At 41.1% G+C, this 21,635-nt stretch overlaps 2 protein-coding genes across 5 annotated transcripts in view; one reads left to right on the top strand and one right to left on the bottom strand.

Moving 5' to 3' along the window:
* LOC123351154 (coiled-coil domain-containing protein 74B-like) overlaps positions 1-3,146 on the top strand; it is a 16,462-nt gene extending 13,316 nt beyond the window's left edge. For both annotated transcript variants that reach the window (XM_044990368.1, XM_044990367.1), the window contains exons 8-9: positions 728-781; positions 2,784-3,146. In XM_044990368.1, the coding sequence (XP_044846303.1) occupies positions 728-781; positions 2,784-2,922 (193 nt within the window). In that variant the 3' untranslated portion in view covers positions 2,923-3,146. The remainder of the gene's footprint in view (positions 1-727; positions 782-2,783) is intronic.
* A 1,106-nt stretch (positions 3,147-4,252) lies between these two features.
* The window catches only part of MED15 (mediator complex subunit 15), a 44,172-nt gene continuing 26,789 nt past the window's right edge, over positions 4,253-21,635 (bottom strand). For 2 of the 3 annotated variants that reach the window (XM_044990360.1, XM_044990362.1), the window contains 9 exons: positions 13,053-13,195; positions 11,957-12,084; positions 11,445-11,579; positions 11,003-11,066; positions 8,747-8,813; positions 7,816-7,976; positions 7,444-7,610; positions 5,963-6,061; positions 4,253-5,853 (listed from right to left, as the gene is read on the bottom strand). In XM_044990360.1, coding sequence (XP_044846295.1) covers positions 5,717-5,853; positions 5,963-6,061; positions 7,444-7,610; positions 7,816-7,976; positions 8,747-8,813; positions 11,003-11,066; positions 11,445-11,579; positions 11,957-12,084; positions 13,053-13,195 — 1,101 coding nt within the window. In that variant the 3' untranslated portion in view covers positions 4,253-5,716. The remainder of the gene's footprint in view (positions 5,854-5,962; positions 6,062-7,443; positions 7,611-7,815; positions 7,977-8,746; positions 8,814-11,002; positions 11,067-11,444; positions 11,580-11,956; positions 12,085-13,052; positions 13,196-21,635) is intronic. The other variant, XM_044990361.1, reaches the window with a different exon arrangement.

Genomic DNA, 21,635 nt, shown 5'->3' with positions numbered 1-21,635 from the left:
CATGGAGAATCCACCACTTCCCTTGGTAGCTGATTCCAATGGTTAATCGTTCTGTTACAAAATGTGTCTGACTTCAGCGTCCAGCCCTTGGTTCTTATTATGCCTTTCTCTGCTAAATTAAAGAGCCCTTTAGTACCTGGTATTTTTCCTGTGTGAAGGTATTTACACACTGTAATCAAGTCACTTCAGTCTTTTTGAGAAGCTAAACAGCTATCTCACATTTTCTCCAGCTCTCTAATCATTTTTGTGGCTCCTTCCTGCACTCCCCTCCAATTTCATGGACACCGGAACTATACCAGTATGTCTCATCAATGCCATTTACAGAGGCATTCCTACTTACTGCTCCCATTTATATAGCCAAAGATTGCACTGGGACCCCATGTTGAAAATCCTTTTCAGAGCAATTGCTTTCTAGGATACAATCCCCATAGGTATGGCTTACATTCTTTGTTCCTAGATGTATAACCATGCATTTGGCTGTGTTAAGGTGCATTTTGATTGAATGGACCCAGCTTATCACATGAGCTGGGTCACTCTGTATGACTGCCCTGACCAGATGCTGTGGTGCAGCTTCTCCTATTCTCTATGTTCAATGTTCACATACAAGATTTATTACATTATTTTCAAATCCAACTTACACAGGGCCAGCACAATCCATCCCTGCTCTGCTATTATGCTACAGATGAAGTAGCAAATGTATCATATCTGCAATTATTTTTTGATTTAGGAATCAAGAAGTTTCACGATTACCCAAAATGCTAAAAGGTACCTCTAAGAAATGGTAAGTACTTTTACTTTCTTTAAAGATTAAGACACTTCATGAAAAAGCCATGCTAGTTACACCTATAATGTAATCAGCGGTTGAGTCAAGCATGTGATGCCTTTAGCAATTAAGTATTACATCATGAAGTTAAAAACAAGCCTATGATTGGGTCCGTCCCCCCCAATCTTTCACCTTCAACAACATCATCAGCCACAAGATGTTCTCCACTTCTTAAGGTCATGATTGCCTAAAGATCAATCCATACTCCCTGCTCAGGAGATAATCAGATTTCAGAAGAGGTCACTACAGCTATCTGGCTTATTTACAGTGCCCTACTATAGCTACAGAGGAAGCTGCACAAAGTGTTTTAATCACTAATTCTTTGAGGGTTGCTTTTGCATGTCCACACTACCAGCCCCCTTTTCACAGAGTTCTACACCCAGGACTCAGGCAATAGGAACTGTATTGCCTCCTGTGGCTTCTTTGTCCAACATCTGATGCTAATGTAGTCCCAAGGGACACTCACTTTTCTCCGAGGATCACAGAGCTCAGCAACATCCTGTAGTCAGAGGCAATAAAAAGTTCTCTCAAGGAGGCAGGACATTAAAGTGTGGTTACACTGTGCAAAATAGCAAGTCATCATCTTCACTCAGACCTTCCTTTTGTATTTTCAGAGTCGTATGCTAATAACATTTTACTCCCATTAGCTGTGTTGACTCTGCAGTGCTGAAGGAAGAATGGATTAAGATTCTTTTCTGGCTCCCACCTCAGAATTATTTGCTAAAATATGAATGAAAGGCCAAGTTCTACCCATAATGAGATTACACACACGTAACTTTTCCATTGCCACTGAGGAATCGGTCACACGGCAATTTGAATTTTAGATTGCAATGGGATTTAAAAGCAGTATTCTATTATTTAAGGATTGCATGAAAGGGAAATAGGAAAGCAATACTTCGATCTTACCCAGTCATTTGAACAAGAAAAGACAAATCACTGGGTTAGACTATGATTATTGCCATCTTCAAAGTACACAGAAACAAGTCATACAAGCCCTTTTATGAAGACAATAGCTCAGTCCAGGACTCATCCGTGCATGGGCTTTCTCCATTCCAAGATGCTGTCAAGATAACAGAGCCAATTAACAAAGTTCCCCACCTGTGAGATAATAGGAGGAATAAAGATTCTAAACTCTCCACCCTTAATACATCTTTTCATGCAGATGCTGCAAGCACAACACAAACACTATTTAAAAACACAGGTGACAGATACAGCGATGTCCCTTTAAAAGTTGAAGTGAACAGCGTTTATTAAGGTTTTTCTGCAAGTTAAACTGTAGGATCTCACTTCTTTTATTAAACAGGGAAGGGGTGTGTGTGTGAGTGTGTGTGAGAGAGGGGCGGGGGTTGTACTGAAAAAAAATCGGGTCCCTCCTTTAGCTGCTCATTAGACCCCTGAAGACAGGACTAGTCTCTCCTATAACATGTGATGTCAGCTAGTCAAAGCAAAGGAAGAAACCCAGCTTCATGCACTCAGTGTTACAGGAAAACAGAATCCTGAACTTGGACTTTCAAGCCATTCACACTTAAAATAATCTCTCACACATAGCACTTTTCATCTGTGGATCTCAAAGCGTTTTACAAAGGTCAGTATCAATACCTTCATTTTACAGATGGGGAAATATGTCTAGCAGAAATGCCTCCTAATGGTGACAGGCGTACTCACTAGCAGAAAGGCCCCATACACACTCCCATCCCATGAAACTGTACTGAAAGCCGTCTCTTTTCCTCACTTTACTAGAAAAACAATGTAAGCAGCACTCTGAAGGCTAGGGAGAGTTCTTACTACAGAAATTTAAATCAGTGGGACAGAGCACTGCAGAGGGTAGTCCATCCACAATGTAGAATCACTGGGGTGACTAATGTGGAGGGTGACCCTAATCCAGTAGACCTTGGTAAAGAGAAAGTGATTTAAAATTATCACATTACCAATCATTCCTCTCTCCAACTCTTATCTCCAGTTTGATTTTAACTCCACTGCCAGCTGCTGAAAGGGCAGTTCTGCCAGCACTGAAGCAAACACTGGGAAACAGTTTTGCGGAGAGACAGAAGAGAACTCAAGCTATTCAAAGAAGCCGTCTTCGTCGCACTGTGCTTTAGTCTGGTTGTTCAGCAACTGCATTCCAGATTTCTTCTCCTTAAAAGTGTTCCAGTAGCTACAGCACTCCCAGGATATGTTTGAGTTTACATTGTAGTTTCAACATAGATTGGTTTGCTGCTATTATCTCCCCACTTCAAGTAAAATTTAGTTATGAAATCACCGTGTCTTCTATTCAGGAACAAAGAGTTTATGCTTCTATTGTTGCAGTTTAGCCTCATTCCTTCAATGATTTCCATGGGTACCACTCCCCTTATTCCTTCAGGATGTTTATTTTGTGAGTTAACTTAATGATGAAAGCCTGTAAGAGATTACTGTTTGGGAAATTGGATGCTTATCACTTTTAAGCATGTCAATGCAGTATCCCACAAACTTCTTTAGTTTGGCAGAGATTATTTTAAAACAGCATAGATTTATTGTCATGCAGGTGTGGGCTGCACAGTTTTACAGATAACACTAGATTACTGCTAATCCATCAGTGGAAAGGCTGGAAGCCACATGCTACATCATGTTACCTGGCAAGACAAGATTTCACAGCTCTGCAGAGCTGTTAGATGGGAACTGAGCTGAATTTACAGGAGTCTTATCAGAATTTTTTTTTTTTGATGTGGGTATAGGACCCACTGATCAGCAGCAAAGGGGCAGTTGAAACTATGGAGGGAATCAGCTATTCCTCTGCTCTAGACTGCACACTTTTTACTCAGAATCTATAACATTCCATTGTTTCATCTTTGCTATGGGCTAGTTTCCATTCAACTCATGGCAACATAGTGGGTTAACTGCTCTGAAAACAAATATGTATAGCAAGTATGCAAGATTCCCTATACCAGGCTGCTGCTATGCATCACAACCTTATCCGCAATGGAGCAGACCTACGATTGTCACCACAGCGACAGGCTCCTTAAAAATATCTAAAAATGAGTGTGTGTGTTCATTCAATTCTTGTCTTCTCACCTGACTGTGCAACAGGGAAACAAACTGAGATGTCGGCTTTTATGATATGAACATCTGTCCACTAACCCATTTTACAAAAGCACCTGGACACCCATCTCATGGTAGTAAGTTAATGATCTTGGCTAGATCTAAATTAAAAATCTTTCACCTCTATGACATTTCCCTTAGCAATCTTCTGAACCTCTCCTCCAGCTGATGGCGAACTTGGCTGCTATTCTGCAGCACGGGACAACTGATGCAGTGCCATACATGATTCTTCCTCCCTCACTTCTGGGTGCAGAGATTTCAGCTCCCAATAAGACACATGAAGTAGGCACCAGCCTTTGGTCACTGCAGAGCTGTTGTCCAAGGACTAACATTGGAATGACAGTAGGTTAGTTTCAAACACAGGAATAATAATAAATTTATTACGATAAAACAAACATAATGCATTAGTTCATGTACAAAATATTGATACCACTCGGCTGCCTCAATCAGTGCTTACTAAGTACCCACATTTTAAAACATCCTAAAACTGATGACACCACACAGATTTACAGAGGTCACAGCAATTTCTTGACACCACTGTAAGAGTCCAGCTACTTGTCAGGGACTGTTGCACAATACTGGGGGATGGAGCAGGGTGTGATGGAAATACTTGAGACTTGGAAATTCCCTTACACACAGGAACTGAGAGTGAATGAACTACAAAGATAGGGCAAACTGAAATGTAATCACATTGTGTATGGAACCAGTTTCTTATGGCAAGTGGCTCTATTTGCACTGCCTCACAACACAGCAGTTGCCATCTGTCTTGTGATCCTAATTGAGATGACCAGTAATACTTTTACAGTTGGGTGTCCTTCAGTGCCCAAGGCACGTAAGGTCAATTGTCAGCCTTAGACCTGAGCTGTGCAGTTTTTTTAAACAAAGATGCGAGTGGGATATGCAAACACTTCCCATGAGTTGCATCACTCCCCAGGGAAGCCAACACCCAAGAGAAATGCCAGGTAAGATGCAATTCCCCTGGTAAATATAAATGCAGATAAGTAGCTGCAGCCTGCTGGATTCATTTACAGTGCTGCTATGAGTCAATTAATTGATTTTCCCTGCACACACACTTGGAGCTCACAGGGAAATCAGTCAGCATGCACACTGAATACCCCTCCTTCAGATCATCCGACTTTCTAAGAGTGAGAAATGCATGGTCCGTGCTAACCAAAAACTGTTTATACAAAGTAGTGTTTAAAATAAGCTATAAAAATTTTCCTATGGTTGGTTTTCCTCCTAAACATAATTATTCAGATTAATCTGACGCATTAGGGATGCCCTAAAAAGGCCCCGATTTCTCCCCTTTCTTCAAATTAAATTACCAGACTCCTGCAACCATAGGGAAGTTTGTGAGCACATTCTAGCTGCAGCTAATTTATTCTTGGGGCAATATCAAGTCACACAACATACAGAGTGTGAGGAATACTGGCATCAGGCAAAGTCTGAAGCAAATTAGGACATTCTTCCCTCTCCTTTCTATACCAATCAGACTCCCTGATGGAAGTCTACAAATAATTTCTTCTCTAAGAAGACAATAAAAGCCCCTCCTAATACATCAGTCTCAAGAACCATATATACATGTTCTGTATATGTGAAAATGCTGGCAAAGTCCACAAAGGCAGAAGATAAAAGCATGAAATCTAACTCTAACACCAGGTTCCCTATTGAACCTGGCACCTAGAAACAAAACAGTATAAGGCTTTTTCTTCTGAAGTTCCCTCCCAAAATGCCTGTGATTCTTCCAGTGGCCATGGGAGAGGCCAGCTGTCGAGACCCAATTTCTTTGCTTCATGATTTCACAAGGGGAGGAAGTTATGCAGCAGAGAGGCAGGCTTGACGGATACTTTGTGCCCAGGTGTTTAAGAGTGCTGTGACTGAATGCTTGTCTGGAAGTTGCAGCAATTTTGATGTCATGTACTGATACACTGACTGCAAGAAGGGATTGGCTGCTGGAAAAGAAAAAGAAGACAGCCCAGATAAACACAGTTGCATAACAACTGATCCCCCACATTTTGATCCCCCACTTTTTAAAGTGATGCCATCCTATTGTCCCCATACCATATTGTCGAGAATTGTCTATCCACAGAGGGCTCTGATCTGGATAGTCAGCTGGAACACTGAGCTGTAGTGGCGGGACATTTGGAAGGTTCTTGTCATCTAGAATTCAAACACATTTACTTTAACAAAAGATATTTTCCATCAGGGTATCAAAGTATGTCTTGTGTGGTGTTTTCCCTATGTCTATACATTATATAGTGGAATAGACAGGGAGGGACTAGATCTAATCTTGAATGGAACCAAGGCTATGAGTCTTCATTTCTGAAAAGCTCACTTTAAAAATGGCCTCTGCTTGCTGGAAGTGCAACCTGGAACTCCCAGCTCCACAACATACCCCACGCATCTCACCAGTCTCAGTCTTTCATGAGGTGTACTTCATTTGAGTTTGGTTTCCTAAATACGAAATGTCTAGGCACTGTTCCTACTACACACGTAAGCCAGGACCAGAGCATTCCCATGTTTTGTCTGGTACACACTAAAATGAACCCACTTTACCTTTTTCTGTCCAAAGGCAAAACAAGTTCACGTGAAGGTATACTCCATTCTTGCTTGGTTGAGAGAGAAGGGCAAAGACTTACACACACCTCCCCACTCACACCACCAGCTGTGACAACTGCTGGTGCAGCTGGGAAAGACATTTTCAATACAATTAGACTGATCCAGTCCCTCTATGTCCCAATACCATGTTTTAGGGTGCTGAAAACTTTTCTCCTGAGTACACCAGGCATTAAACCATTTTCTAACACCAGTGGAGCTTGAGACAAGGGTGAGGAATTATCAGCAGCAAACTGCACCCATCAGTGCAAGAGACAGGATTTTTCATCTGTGGAGAGTCAATCTAACAAGATCCAGTTGTACAGTTAAATACTGTACTGTTTCACTCTTGGGATTCTTCCACAGTGGCAACAATTACCTACAAGTCCAATTTATTTCTCACATCCCAAATAGCAAGTTTCTTTAAATACAAGGAAAGAGAAACGTAGATATGTTTATAAATAGACCACTTCATACTATCAGGAATTCAGATTACCTGGAGAGTTTGCTTGGATCCCAATTTAGGGAACCAATTAAATGCACACATGGAGCAACAAAAAACGCTAATATTTCAGTTTAAAAAAAGCAGCATTTTATTCAAAGACTAGCCTAAAATACTGCCTTCTTTTAGTGTCAACACCATGATACTGGGGATGGGCGGGGGAGGGGTAGAACACAGAATAATTTAGCTTTAGAAAGATCATTTCTTCACTTTCTATAAAAGCTGTAAGTGGATTAAATATCTAGCTACTTGATTTGGGGTACATCCTGAGGCTGCTCCTGAACCAAGCTCTGCAGGATAGCACATTATGCATTACCACAACTCTGGCGAGCTAAAGAAAAACCATGATGAAATTATAGGCTGGCAAGATTTACAGCTGTATATATTCACAGGGGAAAATAAATCAACCCCTCTTGAAAACAGTCTTCATTTCTTCTTAGCTTACCTAGCTTGCATATGAGGTGGACTGTGCCATTATTACTGCAATGGGAGGGATCCAGATTCACCAGGAATTTAGGATTTAATCTTGCGACTTCCCCTTGTAATACATTTGGTATGGTCTGCCTTTCATCCTCTTCGTATTTACGCTTTCGAGGGGAAGCCATCTGGGCCCTGCGTAAAATACATCCACAAAAGGACTCAGAGTGGGCACCATGTTATGCCAAGGCCACGTTTTTCAAACTAAGTTGATTTCTCAAGTACTTTACAAATGACAAGGAAGCACGCATATATCCATCACCCCAGCCCATCCTTCCAACATTTCAACCAAATGATTAATTTCTCTTAAGTAGTCAGACAGCAGGGCAACGATACATACGTGATTGGAGGGCCATGTATCGCAGTCATAGCTGGCACAAAGGTACGGTAGAGGGAATGGTTGAAGACTGGTGAACGAATGTTTGCCAAGACAGCATCCAAAAGTGGCTGGCACAAGTACTGCTGTTTGGTAGGGGGCACTGGTGGAGGTGGAGGCGTGGGCTAAAGCACAAAGAAACATCTTATTTTATGTGCTATCAGTCACAAATAGTCCTTACGAGACACCTTGTTATATTATTAATTATGCAAACTTTCACTACAGTATTTCTAATACATCTAAGAATCCCTTGCATTCCTCTAACCTCTGTTTTGTGCTACTCTAGAAACACTTCCTGAGTATCCCTGCGTATTCTAGCAGTAAAGTAAATCCAAATGAACTGTGAATTGGAAATAGATTGGTTAAACTGCATTAAACCACTACATGGGTACACTCATTCAGAATTAAACTTTGAAAGTGAATGAAGCTAAATGAAATTAAGACCACTTAAATTCTGAACAAGAGTGTCCATACAGGGGTTTAATGCAGTTTAACTGATCTATTTTTGCATTCACACCTTTAAGTAATTGGGATTAATTTTTCTGACTATCCCCATGTAGACAAACCCATAGTAAAGAAAATCGACACTGTCAGAATCTTTCATGTAGAAATCCTGTCTTGGTGACATCTGCTAAAGACAAGAACAAGGATCATTCCTAGGTGCCTGTACAAGGCACGAATACCTGACAGTTCAGTAAGCAGAACAATTTTTAAGAGGTGTGCACAAGGACACGCCTGCTGAACGGCCCAGTGTTTAACCAGTTTTCTGTTTACTTGCTCAGTCCAGCATTGTGAACACAAAGAGATGGGAAAATTCTGCCAAACTGGTGCCCTCTGTGGAATTCACTGCCAGCCTAACTCTCCAGTAAGATGAAAAGTAAACCCCATTGCTTACCACAGCCATATCATTCTTGAGCTTCTCCAGAGCAATTTCACATTTCTGTAGAGTCTTCAGAGGGCATCTGAAAAGGAAGAGGAAAGAGTTAGCACAATTTGCTCTGCTGTCCAAGATGAGGATTTTGGGATATCTGAGCGCCTCCCATCCACATTATTTCAGTGCTGATATGCTTGGGTGCTGTTCAAAACAGGAACTATAGCTCTGCCTCAGGGAGCTTAAATTCTAAGTTAGATCACATGATTCAAACTTAACATTCTGGCAAATAAAGGTCCAATCACAAAGTGCTTAGATTTTTAAATAACTTATTTGGATCCTTGAATGGCTTTGCTGAAGGGCACATTAAGGAGGGACTTTAATGGAGAAGGAAAGAATGAATACTACAATGTCTCAGTGAAATGGAGCTGATTATTTTCAGCAAAATAAAAGTTAACGCAGGTGGATTTCTCCAATCATTTTGATTAGCTCAAATAGACTATTACAGCAAAGAACACACACCTGACTTATCAGTTTACTGAATGGCTTTCTATGAAACTGTGCACAAAAGATCCCATAGTGCATCTTAGGCAGGGTGGATAAAAATCAATGATTTTTTAAAAAACAAAACAAAAAAATCAGATTGTTTTTATATAAATCGGATTTTTTTGATAAAATGCTTTTTGAGGAAAAAGCCTATCTAAAGATAGTTTTAATTAAGATATATATTATAGCTCAAAGAGATCTCATCATGGAATAGGGATTATAAATTCTAATTCTATAGTATGAGACAATATATTCAGGTAATGTTTAAGAAAAGTTTCATAAATGACTTCCAACAGTTCATGGATTAGGGACCCAATCTTATGGGGTTCCACAGGCTTCGGTACAGATTATTTAGGTTAATCCTTCTAGCTACCCAATGGGACTCAGTGCTCAGTTTAGAAGATACCAGAGATGCTTAGTTTTGCAGTTCTCAAACTGTGGATTTGAGTCTCCAGAGGTAACATGCTTGTTAACAATGTGTAAAAAAAAAAAGTTTTTAAATAAATAAATATATAGAGGTGAGAAATAACAGACCTCAAGTTTATTGTCCCTCTGCAAATTTGTGTACACAGAGTCAATCCCCTACCTCTCTCTAAAAGTGCAAAGTTTCAAAAAGTTCAATGAATAGAAGATTGTTGGGGCAGAATAGATCTAGACAAGGAGATAAATGTGAGAAATGAGGGACATATGCTTGTTTTGTTAAAATATTATATGTTTGCTATTGAAGAAAAAAATCCTGAATATGTTGTTGTTTGTTTTAGTTAAATAAAACAATTTAAATGTCTGTCTGATGTTCTCCTCCCAACACAGCACGGCAAAAAAATCCTCCAAATATTAATGATTAACCTGTTGAACTGGAGATATTTATGAAGTCATTGGGAGGTGAACTATCTGCTTCAATTACCTTTGGTAAATGAAATAACCAACCAACCATTCATTTTCTGATATAGCTGTAAAAACTAATCTGAAAAGTTTTCAAAATAAATCACTGTTTAAAAATGTATAGTGTGTACCTTCTAAAAATGAAATACACCTCTACCTCCATATAATTCTGTCCTTGGAGCCAAAAAATCTTACCGCGTTATAAGTGAGACCGTGTTATACTGAACTTGCTTTGATCCATGGGAGTGCGACGCCCCCCCCCCCCGAGCACTGCTTTACCACGTTATATCCAAATTTGTGTTATATCAGGTGGCGTTATATTGAAGTAGCGGTGTATATATCGATCTATCTCTGAGTTGTGAAGAATATGTATTAAAATTATAACTACCAACAAGAATGCACTTTTATGTAGAAATCCATGATTAAATTGAGTCTTCTTGACTAATGATTTAAATCAAATCCACCCTGGTCTTAGAGGACATCACATTGTAAAATCTTTTGGCAGGATTTTGCATAGCTTCCAAGGTAGAAAGTTGCAACACAGAATTTAGAATGAATCAGCAAAGAAGGGTTCTGAAATTTAAATCTCTCGCCCACCATTTTTCAAATAAAAGGAAGTCAGTGATACAACAACACTGAGGATCTGCAAAAACAAGGAAATTCAGATTAGAGTTAAGAACTGTCTAGATACAACATGTTGACGCAGGATGGTAGACTAATGTCTGGGACACCATTACTCATCTGGGACTCCATGGTAGCCTATGTATTCTCTCGTATTCCTGAGAGTGGGTTTGGGAGGAAGAGAGTTCATTGGGCAGGTGCTGGCACAAGCTAAACAGAAAAGGAAGTTACCGTTTTGAAGGATCAGTCAGGATATCCAAGAGGCTCTTCATCTTACTCAGGTCCTTCTTCCTATCTGAAATAAAATGAAAAGGACTCGCTGCAGCCAGAGCTTCCAGCTCTGCAATCATTAACACAGAAAAAGGAGGTTGGGGAAACTGAAAACATGACCCATCTAAGGAGAAAGTAGTAAAGACCTGTGATTCTCCATCTTTTCATAAGGAAGTCTGTATCCACAAAAGTTTAGATATGGTAAAGAAAAAGAGAGGTCCTGAAAGGAAGGGATTTGGAAATGAAAATGTTGCCATGCTTCAGAGTTAAATCTTTGCAACCATGAGCAAGGAAAACAACAGACATAGGCTGAGTCTGCCAGAACCCCTAAAAGAGCAGTACACAGCTGTCTCCACCAAAGACTGACAGGGAGAACTGTCCGGTAAAATACAAGAGACCACACCTTCATTTTTATCAATCTTATTGATCATCCTCCGAAGTGGCTCGATGTACTTTGACAGCTGTTTGAGTTTCTCCAGGTACTGCTGCTCTTCAGACTGGCTGGAGCTTGCTGGACTCATGACGGAGTTTGGATTTCCTGCACCAGGCAAAAAGGTGAAAATTATACATCACATGTCAGAAGGGGTCAGAAAAGGCAAGACATTGGCTTATGAACTGTTGCTAGCGATTTCCAGCTGCATGAAACCCCAGAGCCATTTCTGTTTTGTCAGAAAGTTATGAAAACTCATGTAATTCAATGACAAAAAAAATGAGATCAGACAATTCCAAAACTAGAATATTCTCCTTGCTGCACATGGCAAGTCCACCACTGAACTACTACTCACTAGTAGAGCTCCATAGAGCCAAGGGCATAATTGTGCAACGTCAGATTTCTCTGTGTATGTTTTAGTTACTAAGATGCATCACTGGATCATGCTCCGCAGTACAGTTCTTACTGATGACAATATGAGTTACCTGGAGTGTTTAAAGGACCTGGAGATGGGACACTAAAGTTCTGAGGTGTTCGTGCAGCTGCTGGGCTCTGGGATGGTTGAGGAGATGGACTGGGGAGGAAGCTGCTGGGAGATGGGGCTGGGCCGGAGCTGAAGAATGGAAATGAAAGTCAATTCAATGCTTAATATGAAGACAAAGTGGCCTGTAAGAAGCTAGCAGACTAAATGGTTAGTCTGAGCGGGTATATTTTACTGAGTGCTGCTGCAGCATTCTGCACCCAGCTGCACTGGAGTGGGATTTACAAAAGTGCTCGGCATTGACTTGCTCTGCTCCCAGTGAAATTCATGGTAAAAATCTCATTGATTTCAATGGGAGCAAGGTTAGGCTAATGCTGAACGCTTTTGAAAATCCCACCCGTATATCACTGTACTGCCCATAGGCCCCAATCAGAATCAGGGCCCACTGTGCTGCTAGGTGCAGCACAAACAGGTCTCTTCCCCAAAAAATTTACAATCTAAGACGGACCCAGTTTTTTGTCAGTTTCACCACCACTCTTGCACAGTAAAGATCCAGAATCCCTGCCAGAAAGGTTTGATTACAGCATTCAGTAAAGATTCCAAAGCTAACACCACTGAATTTTGACTTAGTGGGAGAGACTCACTCTAGCAAGACTGAATTTTGTTAGCAGGTCTTTAGTAACTCCAGAGGTCTCTGAATAACTCCTCCATCAACCCAGGAGCATGATGGGGCCTTTTTCTGCAGACCAAACAGAAGCCTTGGATTTAGGGGCCATTCCCTTCTGCTTCTGACATCCCATCCAATCCTTTAACTCCCACCTTCCATTAAGCCACAATAGTCAGGGGAGTATCTGTATGTGGCTACACACAGAGTAGCCTCAGAGAAGGTGAATGGGGAGGGGATAGCAATGTGAGCATGACTCCTCCAGGCTCCTATGACATGACAGCCCAAGAGCTGTGCTACTGAAGGTCCCAATCCCTGCAATGTCAGCATCAGGGCATCACTAGGGTTGGACTCCCCACTAGAAAGTGCACCAAGGCAAGCACCTATGACAACTCTGCAGCTGCCACTCACCTCTGGTGGTCACATTCTGGCTCACCTGACATTCGAGTTTGGCTGAGAAGTTGGCTGCCCTGGTTGAGGTGATGGCTGTGGCTGAGGAGGTGGTGGCATTGACTGGGGTGTCTGCGCTTGCTGGACAGGTGAAGGAGACGACATCATGGTAATGCTGCTCTGGCTGACCTGAAATGGGAAAGAAGACATTCACCAGCTGATAATGGGAACCTATCTCAAAAGGCTTTGGCTATGGTGAGAAGAGCATCCTCTGGACTCTATAAGAAACAGAAAAGTGTTAGTTTCCTAAACTCCTCCATAAAGAGCGCACTGCCAGCACCTCCCATTTCTTTCTTGGGGTACCCAGGGGAATGTTTCACACCAAGATTTAACTAACAGTTAAAACTCCAAAACACGTGCATTATTTTGGAGTCAGATATTGAGTTCCTCCTCCTTAGATTAAAATAGCAAGAGTTTCTTCTGAACTATTGTTTCTTTTATTATAACTATAGTAAACAAGGTCATGGAGGACTGGCTTGAGAATTTATGACCACAATAGAAAAACCCATCCTTATTTTTGCTTTCAATCTATATTCAAACCCTTTTCTTATTTTTTGGCTACTGCATCCAAATCAGTTTTCTTTAGGAGGAGGGAGGAAGGAAAGGACAATGTATGGAGACTCTTGATATTCAAATTTGAAAGTCTGGAGGAGCCAGAAAAGTTTTTAAGTGGTTGGGATGGGGTGGGCAAAGGGGAGGTTATTTTGGTTTTACAGATAGGATGGGGTTGCATAAACCCAAAGGACAGAAGGCTCAAGCTGGGGAGAGTCTTCTAAGAAGCCCCAATGACTTCAAATCTACAACCCTTGGCAGGAGAAATTCTGTGTACAATAAAGTTTATTCTTCAACTTGTAATCATAAAGTGATGAAATTAAAGGATGCGGATTGAAATAAATCAACTTATTCCTATAATCTTGTGGTGTTAACTCAGATAAACAATGATGATTTGAGCTAGTCTACAAGACAGAACATCATGTCATCACAGTATCCCATGAATTTACCATGAGTCTTCTAATGGGATCTTGATAATCAGCCAACTCAATTTCTACCATGTGGAAAGCAAAGAGTACAAAAATTCCATTCCAAACACTTCAGGTGCTCTGTGGATTCGCTCCTTTCCCTCACTAATTCAGAGCCAGCCCACTATTGTCACAGACCATACTGAATGCAGTGAACACAGGAAGCATGGTATGATCTACTGTATGCACCCAGAGGGTCAAGGTACACCACATCTTAAGGGTACAGAAAGAGTTTAAGTTTTACTAACTGGCTGTTCTCTCACATCCTCTTCTACCTCTTACACTGCTTACAATGAGCCGAATGTGAAGGTTACTATAATCCTACATGTGGTGTTCCAGTGAGCCGGATTTTAGTGAAGTGCCTCCCTCAGCCAGCACACAGGGCACAGCAAAATAGCAGGAAAAAGACAAGAGCAAAACTGAAGGGACGGAGACTCTAGGCAAGAAAAAGTAATGAGCCCAAATGATCTAGCTAGATGGAAATCCAGGGCCTCTCTGAGCCAACAGCCACTCTACTAGTTGATCAACCACTAAGGTACAGCTTAAGTTCATGGCAATGCAATATGTTATGGTCTCATTTCTACTTTAAGTAACACCATTTCTTTCCCACCCACTCCCCCATGACTTTAATCAGGGCCGGCTCTAGGCACCAGCAAACCAAGCATGTGCTTGGGGCGGCAGAATTCCAGGGGCAGCACTCCGGCGTTTTCGGGGGGGGGGGGGGGGGTTGGCGCTTCGACAGTTGAGGAGCTCTCGGGGTTTGTTTTTTTTTGGTTTTTTTTTTTTTGCTTGGGGCAGCAAAAAACCTAGAGCCAGCCCTGCTTTAATACATGGTTTCAAGGCTTCTCTTTCCAGATGCTTTGAGGTAGCACAGTTACCTCCCTTTTCTCCATAATAAGCAATGAGGCTGTGCTCACTGGTTTTCATGGGAGGGGAATATTTGCCAGTCTCTCTCTTTCTAGCAGCTGAAGAATGATACTTGGAATTAAATGGCATAATTCTGCCTCCCATGGAACTTTTGTGCCCCGAGAGCTCAAGCGAAGGAAGAAGAAAAACATTTCACAGAGGGTTCCCCCTGCTTTCACTCCCAGTCTGCCCCAACGCACAGGTCCTCTCTTCTTGGCAAGTATCCCTTCAGAGCACATCAAATAGTGTGAGCTGTTGAAGAGCAAAGGACTGCATCTGCAGTGCTCCTAGCTCAGGACCAGCCCCTCATCTCCAGTGTATGGGATCCTTCTCTTTAAAAGATTGTATGCACCTGTATAGTGCCCCTGCTACACAATGGCAAATGGAATTAATGCTTAGATCCTGTTTCCTTTCACAGCACTACCCGTTCCCACAAGGTATGAGCACACACAGAGCACTTTCCCTCCTTTCAAACCAGCCTGCAACCCCTGTTGGAGTCAAGTGAGGAGGCTGCAGTATGGTGCTTGACACTCAGTGTGGTTATGACATTTTCATATATTCCAAGGCCAAAGTTCCTGCCTCCTCTCTGGCAGCAATCCCTCTGCTATGAGTACAGTGCTTTAGGAGATGCAGGTCAGGCCTGTGCTGAGCACTGACCTCTTCAGTCCATCCCCACCAAAGCTTTAGTTATCAACCTACTTCCTTTCCCAAGGCTGCTTTGGTGCTTCAGGAATCTTCCCTTACCAGAGGCCATCTTACGCATTTGTAATCTTCTGACTCCTACACTGCACTGTTCCCAGGGAGTAGGATTACATTATACAATGAACAAAACCTCCATTTCCAGGATGTGATCTTTACAGCTGACTCAGACTAGCTCTGTGACGTCCAGCCAAATTGGACTTTAGGTTTTGACACAGTTTGCACCCCAAGAGTACAGCGAATCCAAGCTACCCCCTGCTGCTTAGAGAGTAGCACATAATGCTGCCACGTTCTTTAGGGGAATCTCACCAAGTAGTAAAAACACTCTTGGCCTAAAAGAAAACTCTAGCAATCAGTCACCTAACAATACTTATATTTTTTTAATGCTTAAGCCAGTGCACAAAACCCTGTGAACCCTGTAGCAAGCTGGATTCAAGTTTATCACCTGCTTTGGTGGCAAGACTGAAAATTCTGCAGAAATGTCAAATAAGCTTAAACAGGTTTTCATATTCACAGTTGGATCAGGATCCATTCTATTAATTTGATATTAAATTCAGTCTTACTTTATTCCTAGATTTCCAGTGTGCTTTTTGTACCAACATTCCATAAGGGCAGCGTAGCAGTCAAGGCTACTGGAGACTGTAGCAGATCAGAAGGGGAAGCTGGGGATTTTGACACCAAAGAATATGTAGAAGAGAGTTTGGGATTAGTCCACTGACTCTTATTTTATCAGAAACACTTGGCTAAACATTATTACAACAGAAAAGAACTATTTAATCTGACATTTACATTACAATCAGTAGGCTTCAGAGTCGACCCAAATGAGGTAAATGAGGAAGCTCACACCTCAGTTATTGTTTTAGACTTAGCAAGACCCCACTGACATTTAATTCATGCTTCACAGCACTTCAGTCACAAGGGCTAGAAGCCTAACTTTTTTTAGATGTTGAGTACTAAGCCCTACCAGCGATTAATAGTGTAGCTGCATTCTGAGCAAGATCCAGAAGCTACTCTGCACAGAGACAATCAAGCCTTGTGGTGCCAGGGACACATGCTGCTCTTGTGTCATGTAGGATAAATCAAAAGCACAGCCTGGAGAACAAATATTTTTATAACAAGACCACATTTGGTCCTTTCTTGGAAAAGTGTTATCAAATATGACACCAAGTTTCTTAACTTTAGCACTATCTCCAAATTTCATCTTTCAATTATTGAGATCAAGAAGATAGACTTATGCAGACTACCAATAACCAGCTACAGCCAGAAGTACAGCTGTCAAGTGATTACAAAAATTAATCGTGATTAATTGCGCTGTTAATAACAGAACACCATATTTAAATATTTTGGATGCCTTCTAGATTTTCAAATATATTGATTTCAATTACAACACAGAATACAAAAGTGCTCACTTTATTTTTGATTATAAATATTTGCACTGTAAAAAACAAATAGCATTTTTCAATTCACCTAATACAAGTGCTGCAGTGCAATCTCTATCATGAACGTTGAACTTACAAATACAGAACTATGTACAAACAAATAACTGCAATGTAAAACAATGTATGTAAAGCTTTAGAGCCTACAGGTCCACTCCGTCTTATTTCAGCCAATTGCTCAGACAAACAAGTTTGGTTACAATTTGCAGAAGATACTGCTGCCCGCTTCTTGTTACAATGTCACCTGAAAGTGAGAACAGGCATTCTCATGGCACCGTTGTAGCCGGCGTCGCAAGATAGTTACGTGCCAGATGCGCTAAAGATTCGTATGTCCGTCCATGCTTCAACCACCATTCCAGGGGACATGCATTGATGATGGGTTCTGCTCAATAACGATTCAAAGCAGAGCAGACTGACGCATGTTCATTTTCATCATCTGAGTCAGATGCCACCAGCAGAAGGTTGATTTTCTTTTTTTGTGATTTGGGTTCTGTAGTTTCCACATCTGAGTGTTGCTCTTTTAAGACTTCTGAAAGCACGTGCCACACCGCGTCCCTCTCAGATTTTGGACGGCACTTCAGATTCTTAAACCTTGAGTCAACTGTTGTAGCTATCTTTAGAAATCTCACATTGGTACCTTCTTTGCATTTTGCCAAATCTGCTGTGAAAGTGTTCTTAAAATGAACAACATGTGCTGGGTCATCATCTGAGACTGCTATAAACATGAAATATATGGCAGAATGCGGGTAAAACAGAACAGGAGACAGAGTTCTCCCCTAAAGAGTTAAGTCACAAAATTTAATTAACACTTTTTTTTTTTTTTAAACGAGCATCAGCAGCATGGAAGCATGTCCTCTGGAATGGTGGCCGAAGCATGAAGGGGCATACGAATGTTAAGCATATCTGGAATGTAAATACCTTGTAACACCAGCTACAAAAGTGCCATGTCAACATCTGTTCTCACTTTCAGGTGATATTGTAAATAAGAAACAGGCAGCATTATCTCCTGTAAATGTAAACAAACTTGTTTGTCTTAGCAATTCTCTGAATAAGAAGTAGGACTGAGTGGACTTGTAGGCTCTGAAGTTTTAAATTGTTTTGGTTTTGAGTGCAGTTATGTAACAAAAATCTGCATCTGTAAGTTACACTTTCACAATAAAGAGATTGCACTACAGTACACCTCTACCCCGATAGAACGCTGTCCTCAAGAGCTAAAAAAAATCTTACCGCGTTATAGGTGAAACTGCTTTGAACTTGCTTTGATCCACAGGAGTGCGCAGCCCCGCCCCACCCCGCCAGAGTGCTGCTTTACCGCATTATATCTGAATTCGTGTTATACTGGGTTGCGTTATATTGGGGTAGAGGTGAACTTGTATAAGGTGAATTGAAAAATACTATTTCTTTTATCATTTTTACAGTGCAAATATTTGTAATAAAATATAGAATCACAGAATCATAGACTTTAAGGTCAGAAGGGACCATTATGATCATCTAGTCTGACCTCCTACACAGTGGAGGCCACAGAATCTCACCCACCCACTCCTGTATCAAACCTGTGTCTGAGCCATTCAAGTCCTCAAATCATGGTTTAAAGACTTCAAGGTGCAGAGAATCTTCCAGCAAGTGACCCATGCCCCATGCTGCAGAGGAAGGCAAAACCCCCCATGGCCTCTGCTAATCTGCCCTGGAGGAAAATTCCTTCCCAACCCCAAATATGGCGATCAGCTAAAACCCTGAGCATGTGGGCAAGACTCCTAGGTGTCTGGCTGGTGAAAGAATTCTCTGTAGTAACTCAGATCCCACATCCCATCTAACACCCCATCACAAACCATTGGGCATATTTACTGCTAATAGTCAAAGACCAACCTCATTATACAATCCTCTCCATAAGTTTATCAAGCTTAGTCTGGAAGCCAGATATGTCTTTTGCCTCCACTACTCCCCCTTGGAAGGCTGTTCCAGAACTCCACCCCTCTGATGGTTAGAAACCTTCGTCTAATTTCAAGTCTAAACTTCCTGATGGCCAGTTTATATCCATTTGTTCTTGTGTCCACATTGGTACGGAGCTTAAATAATTCCTCTCCCTCCCTGGTATTTATTCCTCTGATATATTTGTAGAGAGTAATCATATCTCCCCTCAGCCTTCTTTTGATTAGGCTAAACAAGCCAAGCTCTTTGAGTCTCCTTTCATAAGACAGGTTTTCCATTCCTCGGATCATCCTAGCAGCCCTTCTCTGCATCTGTTCCAGTTTGAATTCATCCTTCTTAAACATGGGAGACCAGAACTGCACACAGCCGTCCAGATGAAGGCTCACCAGTGCCTTGTATAACGGTACTAATACCTCCTTAACTATACTGGAAATACCTCGCCTGATGCATCCCAAGACCACATTAGCTTTTTTCACAGCCATATCACATTGACAGCTCATAGTCATCCTGTGATCAACTAATACTCCGAGGTCCTTCTCCTCCTCTGTTACTTCCAACTGATGAGTCCCCAGCTTATAACAAAAATTCTTGTTATTAATCCCTAAATAAATGACTTTGCACTTTTCACTATTAAATTTCATCCTATTACTATTACTCCAGTTTACAAGGTCATCCAGATCTTCCTGTAGGATATCCCGGACCTTCTCTGTATTGGCAATACCTCCCAGCTTTGTGTCATCCGCAAACTTTATTAGCACATTCCCACTTTTTGTGCCAAGGTCAGTAATAAAAAGATTAAATAAGATTGGTCCCCAAACCGATCCCTGAGGAACTCCACTAGTAACCTCCTTCCAGCCTGACAATTCACCTTTCAGTATGACTCACTGTAGTCTCCCCTTTAACCAGTTCCTTATCCACCTTTCAATTTTCATATTGATCCCCATCTTTTCCAATTTAGCTAACAATTCCCCATGTGGAACCATATCAAATGCCTTACTGAAATTGAGGTAAATTAGATCCCCTGCGTTTCCTTTCTCTAAAAAATCTGTTACCTTTTCAAAGAAGGAGATCCAGTTGGTTTGGCACGATCTACCTTTTGTAAAACCATATTGTAATTTGTCCCAATTCCGGTTGACCTCAAGGTCCTTAACTACTTTCTCCTTCAAATTTTTTTTTCATTTTTTTCCAAAACCTTGCATACTACAGATGGCAAACTAACAGGCCTGTGGTTGCCCGGATCACATTTTTTCCCTTTCTTAAAGATAGGAACTATGTTAGCAATTCTCCAGTATACGGTACAACCCTTGAGTTTACAGATTCATTAAAATTCTTGCTAATGGGCTTGAAATTTCATGTGCCAGTTCCTTTAATATTCTTGGATGAAGATTATCTGGGCCCCCCAATTTAGTCCCATTAAGATGTTCGAGTTTGGCTTCTACCTCGGATGCAGTAATATCTACCTCCATATCTTCATTCCCATTTGTCATCTTACCATTATCCCTAAGCTCCTCATTAGCCTCATTAAAGACTGAGGCAAACTATTGTTTAGATAATGGGCCATGCCTAGATTATCCTTAACCTCCACTCCATCCTCAGTGTTTAGCGGTCCCACTTCTTTCTTTGTTTTCTTCTTATTCATATGGCTATAGAACCTTTTAATTCCCTTTGCAAGGTCCAACTCTACATGGCTTTTGGCCTCTCTCACTTTATCCCTACATGTTCTGACCTTAGTAAGGTAGCTTTCCTTGCTGATCACTCCCTTCTTCCACTCCTTGTAGATTTTCTGCTTTTTCTTAATCACCTTTCTAAGTTGCTTGCTCATCCAGCTTGGTCTACAATTCCTGCCTATGAATTTTTTCCCCTTTCTTGGGATGCAGGCTTCTGATAGTTTCTGCAACTTTGACTTGAAGTAATTCCAGGCCTCCTCCACCTTTATATCCCCAAGTTCTTCAGTCCAATCCACTTCCCTAACTAATTCCCTTACTTTTTTAAAGTTAGCCCTTTTGAAATAAAAAACCCTAGTCACAGATCTATTTTTGTTTATCCTTCCATTTAGTTTAAACTGAATTAGCTCATGATTGCTCGAACCAAGGTTGTCCCCTACAACCATTTCTTCTATGAGGTCCTCACTACTCACCAAAACCAAATCTAAAATGGCATCCCCTCTTGTTGGTTCAGCAACTACTTGGTGAAGGAATCCATCAGCTATCGCATCTAGGAAAATCTGAGCCCCATTACTATTACTATAAAGTGAGCAGTGTACACTTTGTATTCTGTGTTGTAATCAAAATCAATACATTTGAAAATGTAGAAATACATCCAAAAATATTTAATAAATTTCAATTGGTTTCCTATTGTTTAACAGTGCAATTAATCGCAATTAATTTTTTAAATCGTGATGAATTTTTTTGAGTTAATCACATGAGTTAACTGCAATTAATTGACAGCCCTAGCCATAAGCTATTTTCTACTGCTGGTCTACCCAGTAGCAACATGTCTGAAGACAAGATAATGGCAACACATCGAACAAACAATATTATTCAAGCATTTCTCTAGGGTACAGACCAAAATCAAAGCATC

The sequence above is a fragment of the Mauremys mutica genome, chromosome 16 (genome assembly GCF_020497125.1).
Source record: "Mauremys mutica isolate MM-2020 ecotype Southern chromosome 16, ASM2049712v1, whole genome shotgun sequence".
In the NCBI taxonomy this organism is placed as follows: Eukaryota; Metazoa; Chordata; order Testudines; family Geoemydidae; genus Mauremys; species Mauremys mutica.
This window is presented reverse-complemented; position numbering and strand designations above follow the sequence as displayed.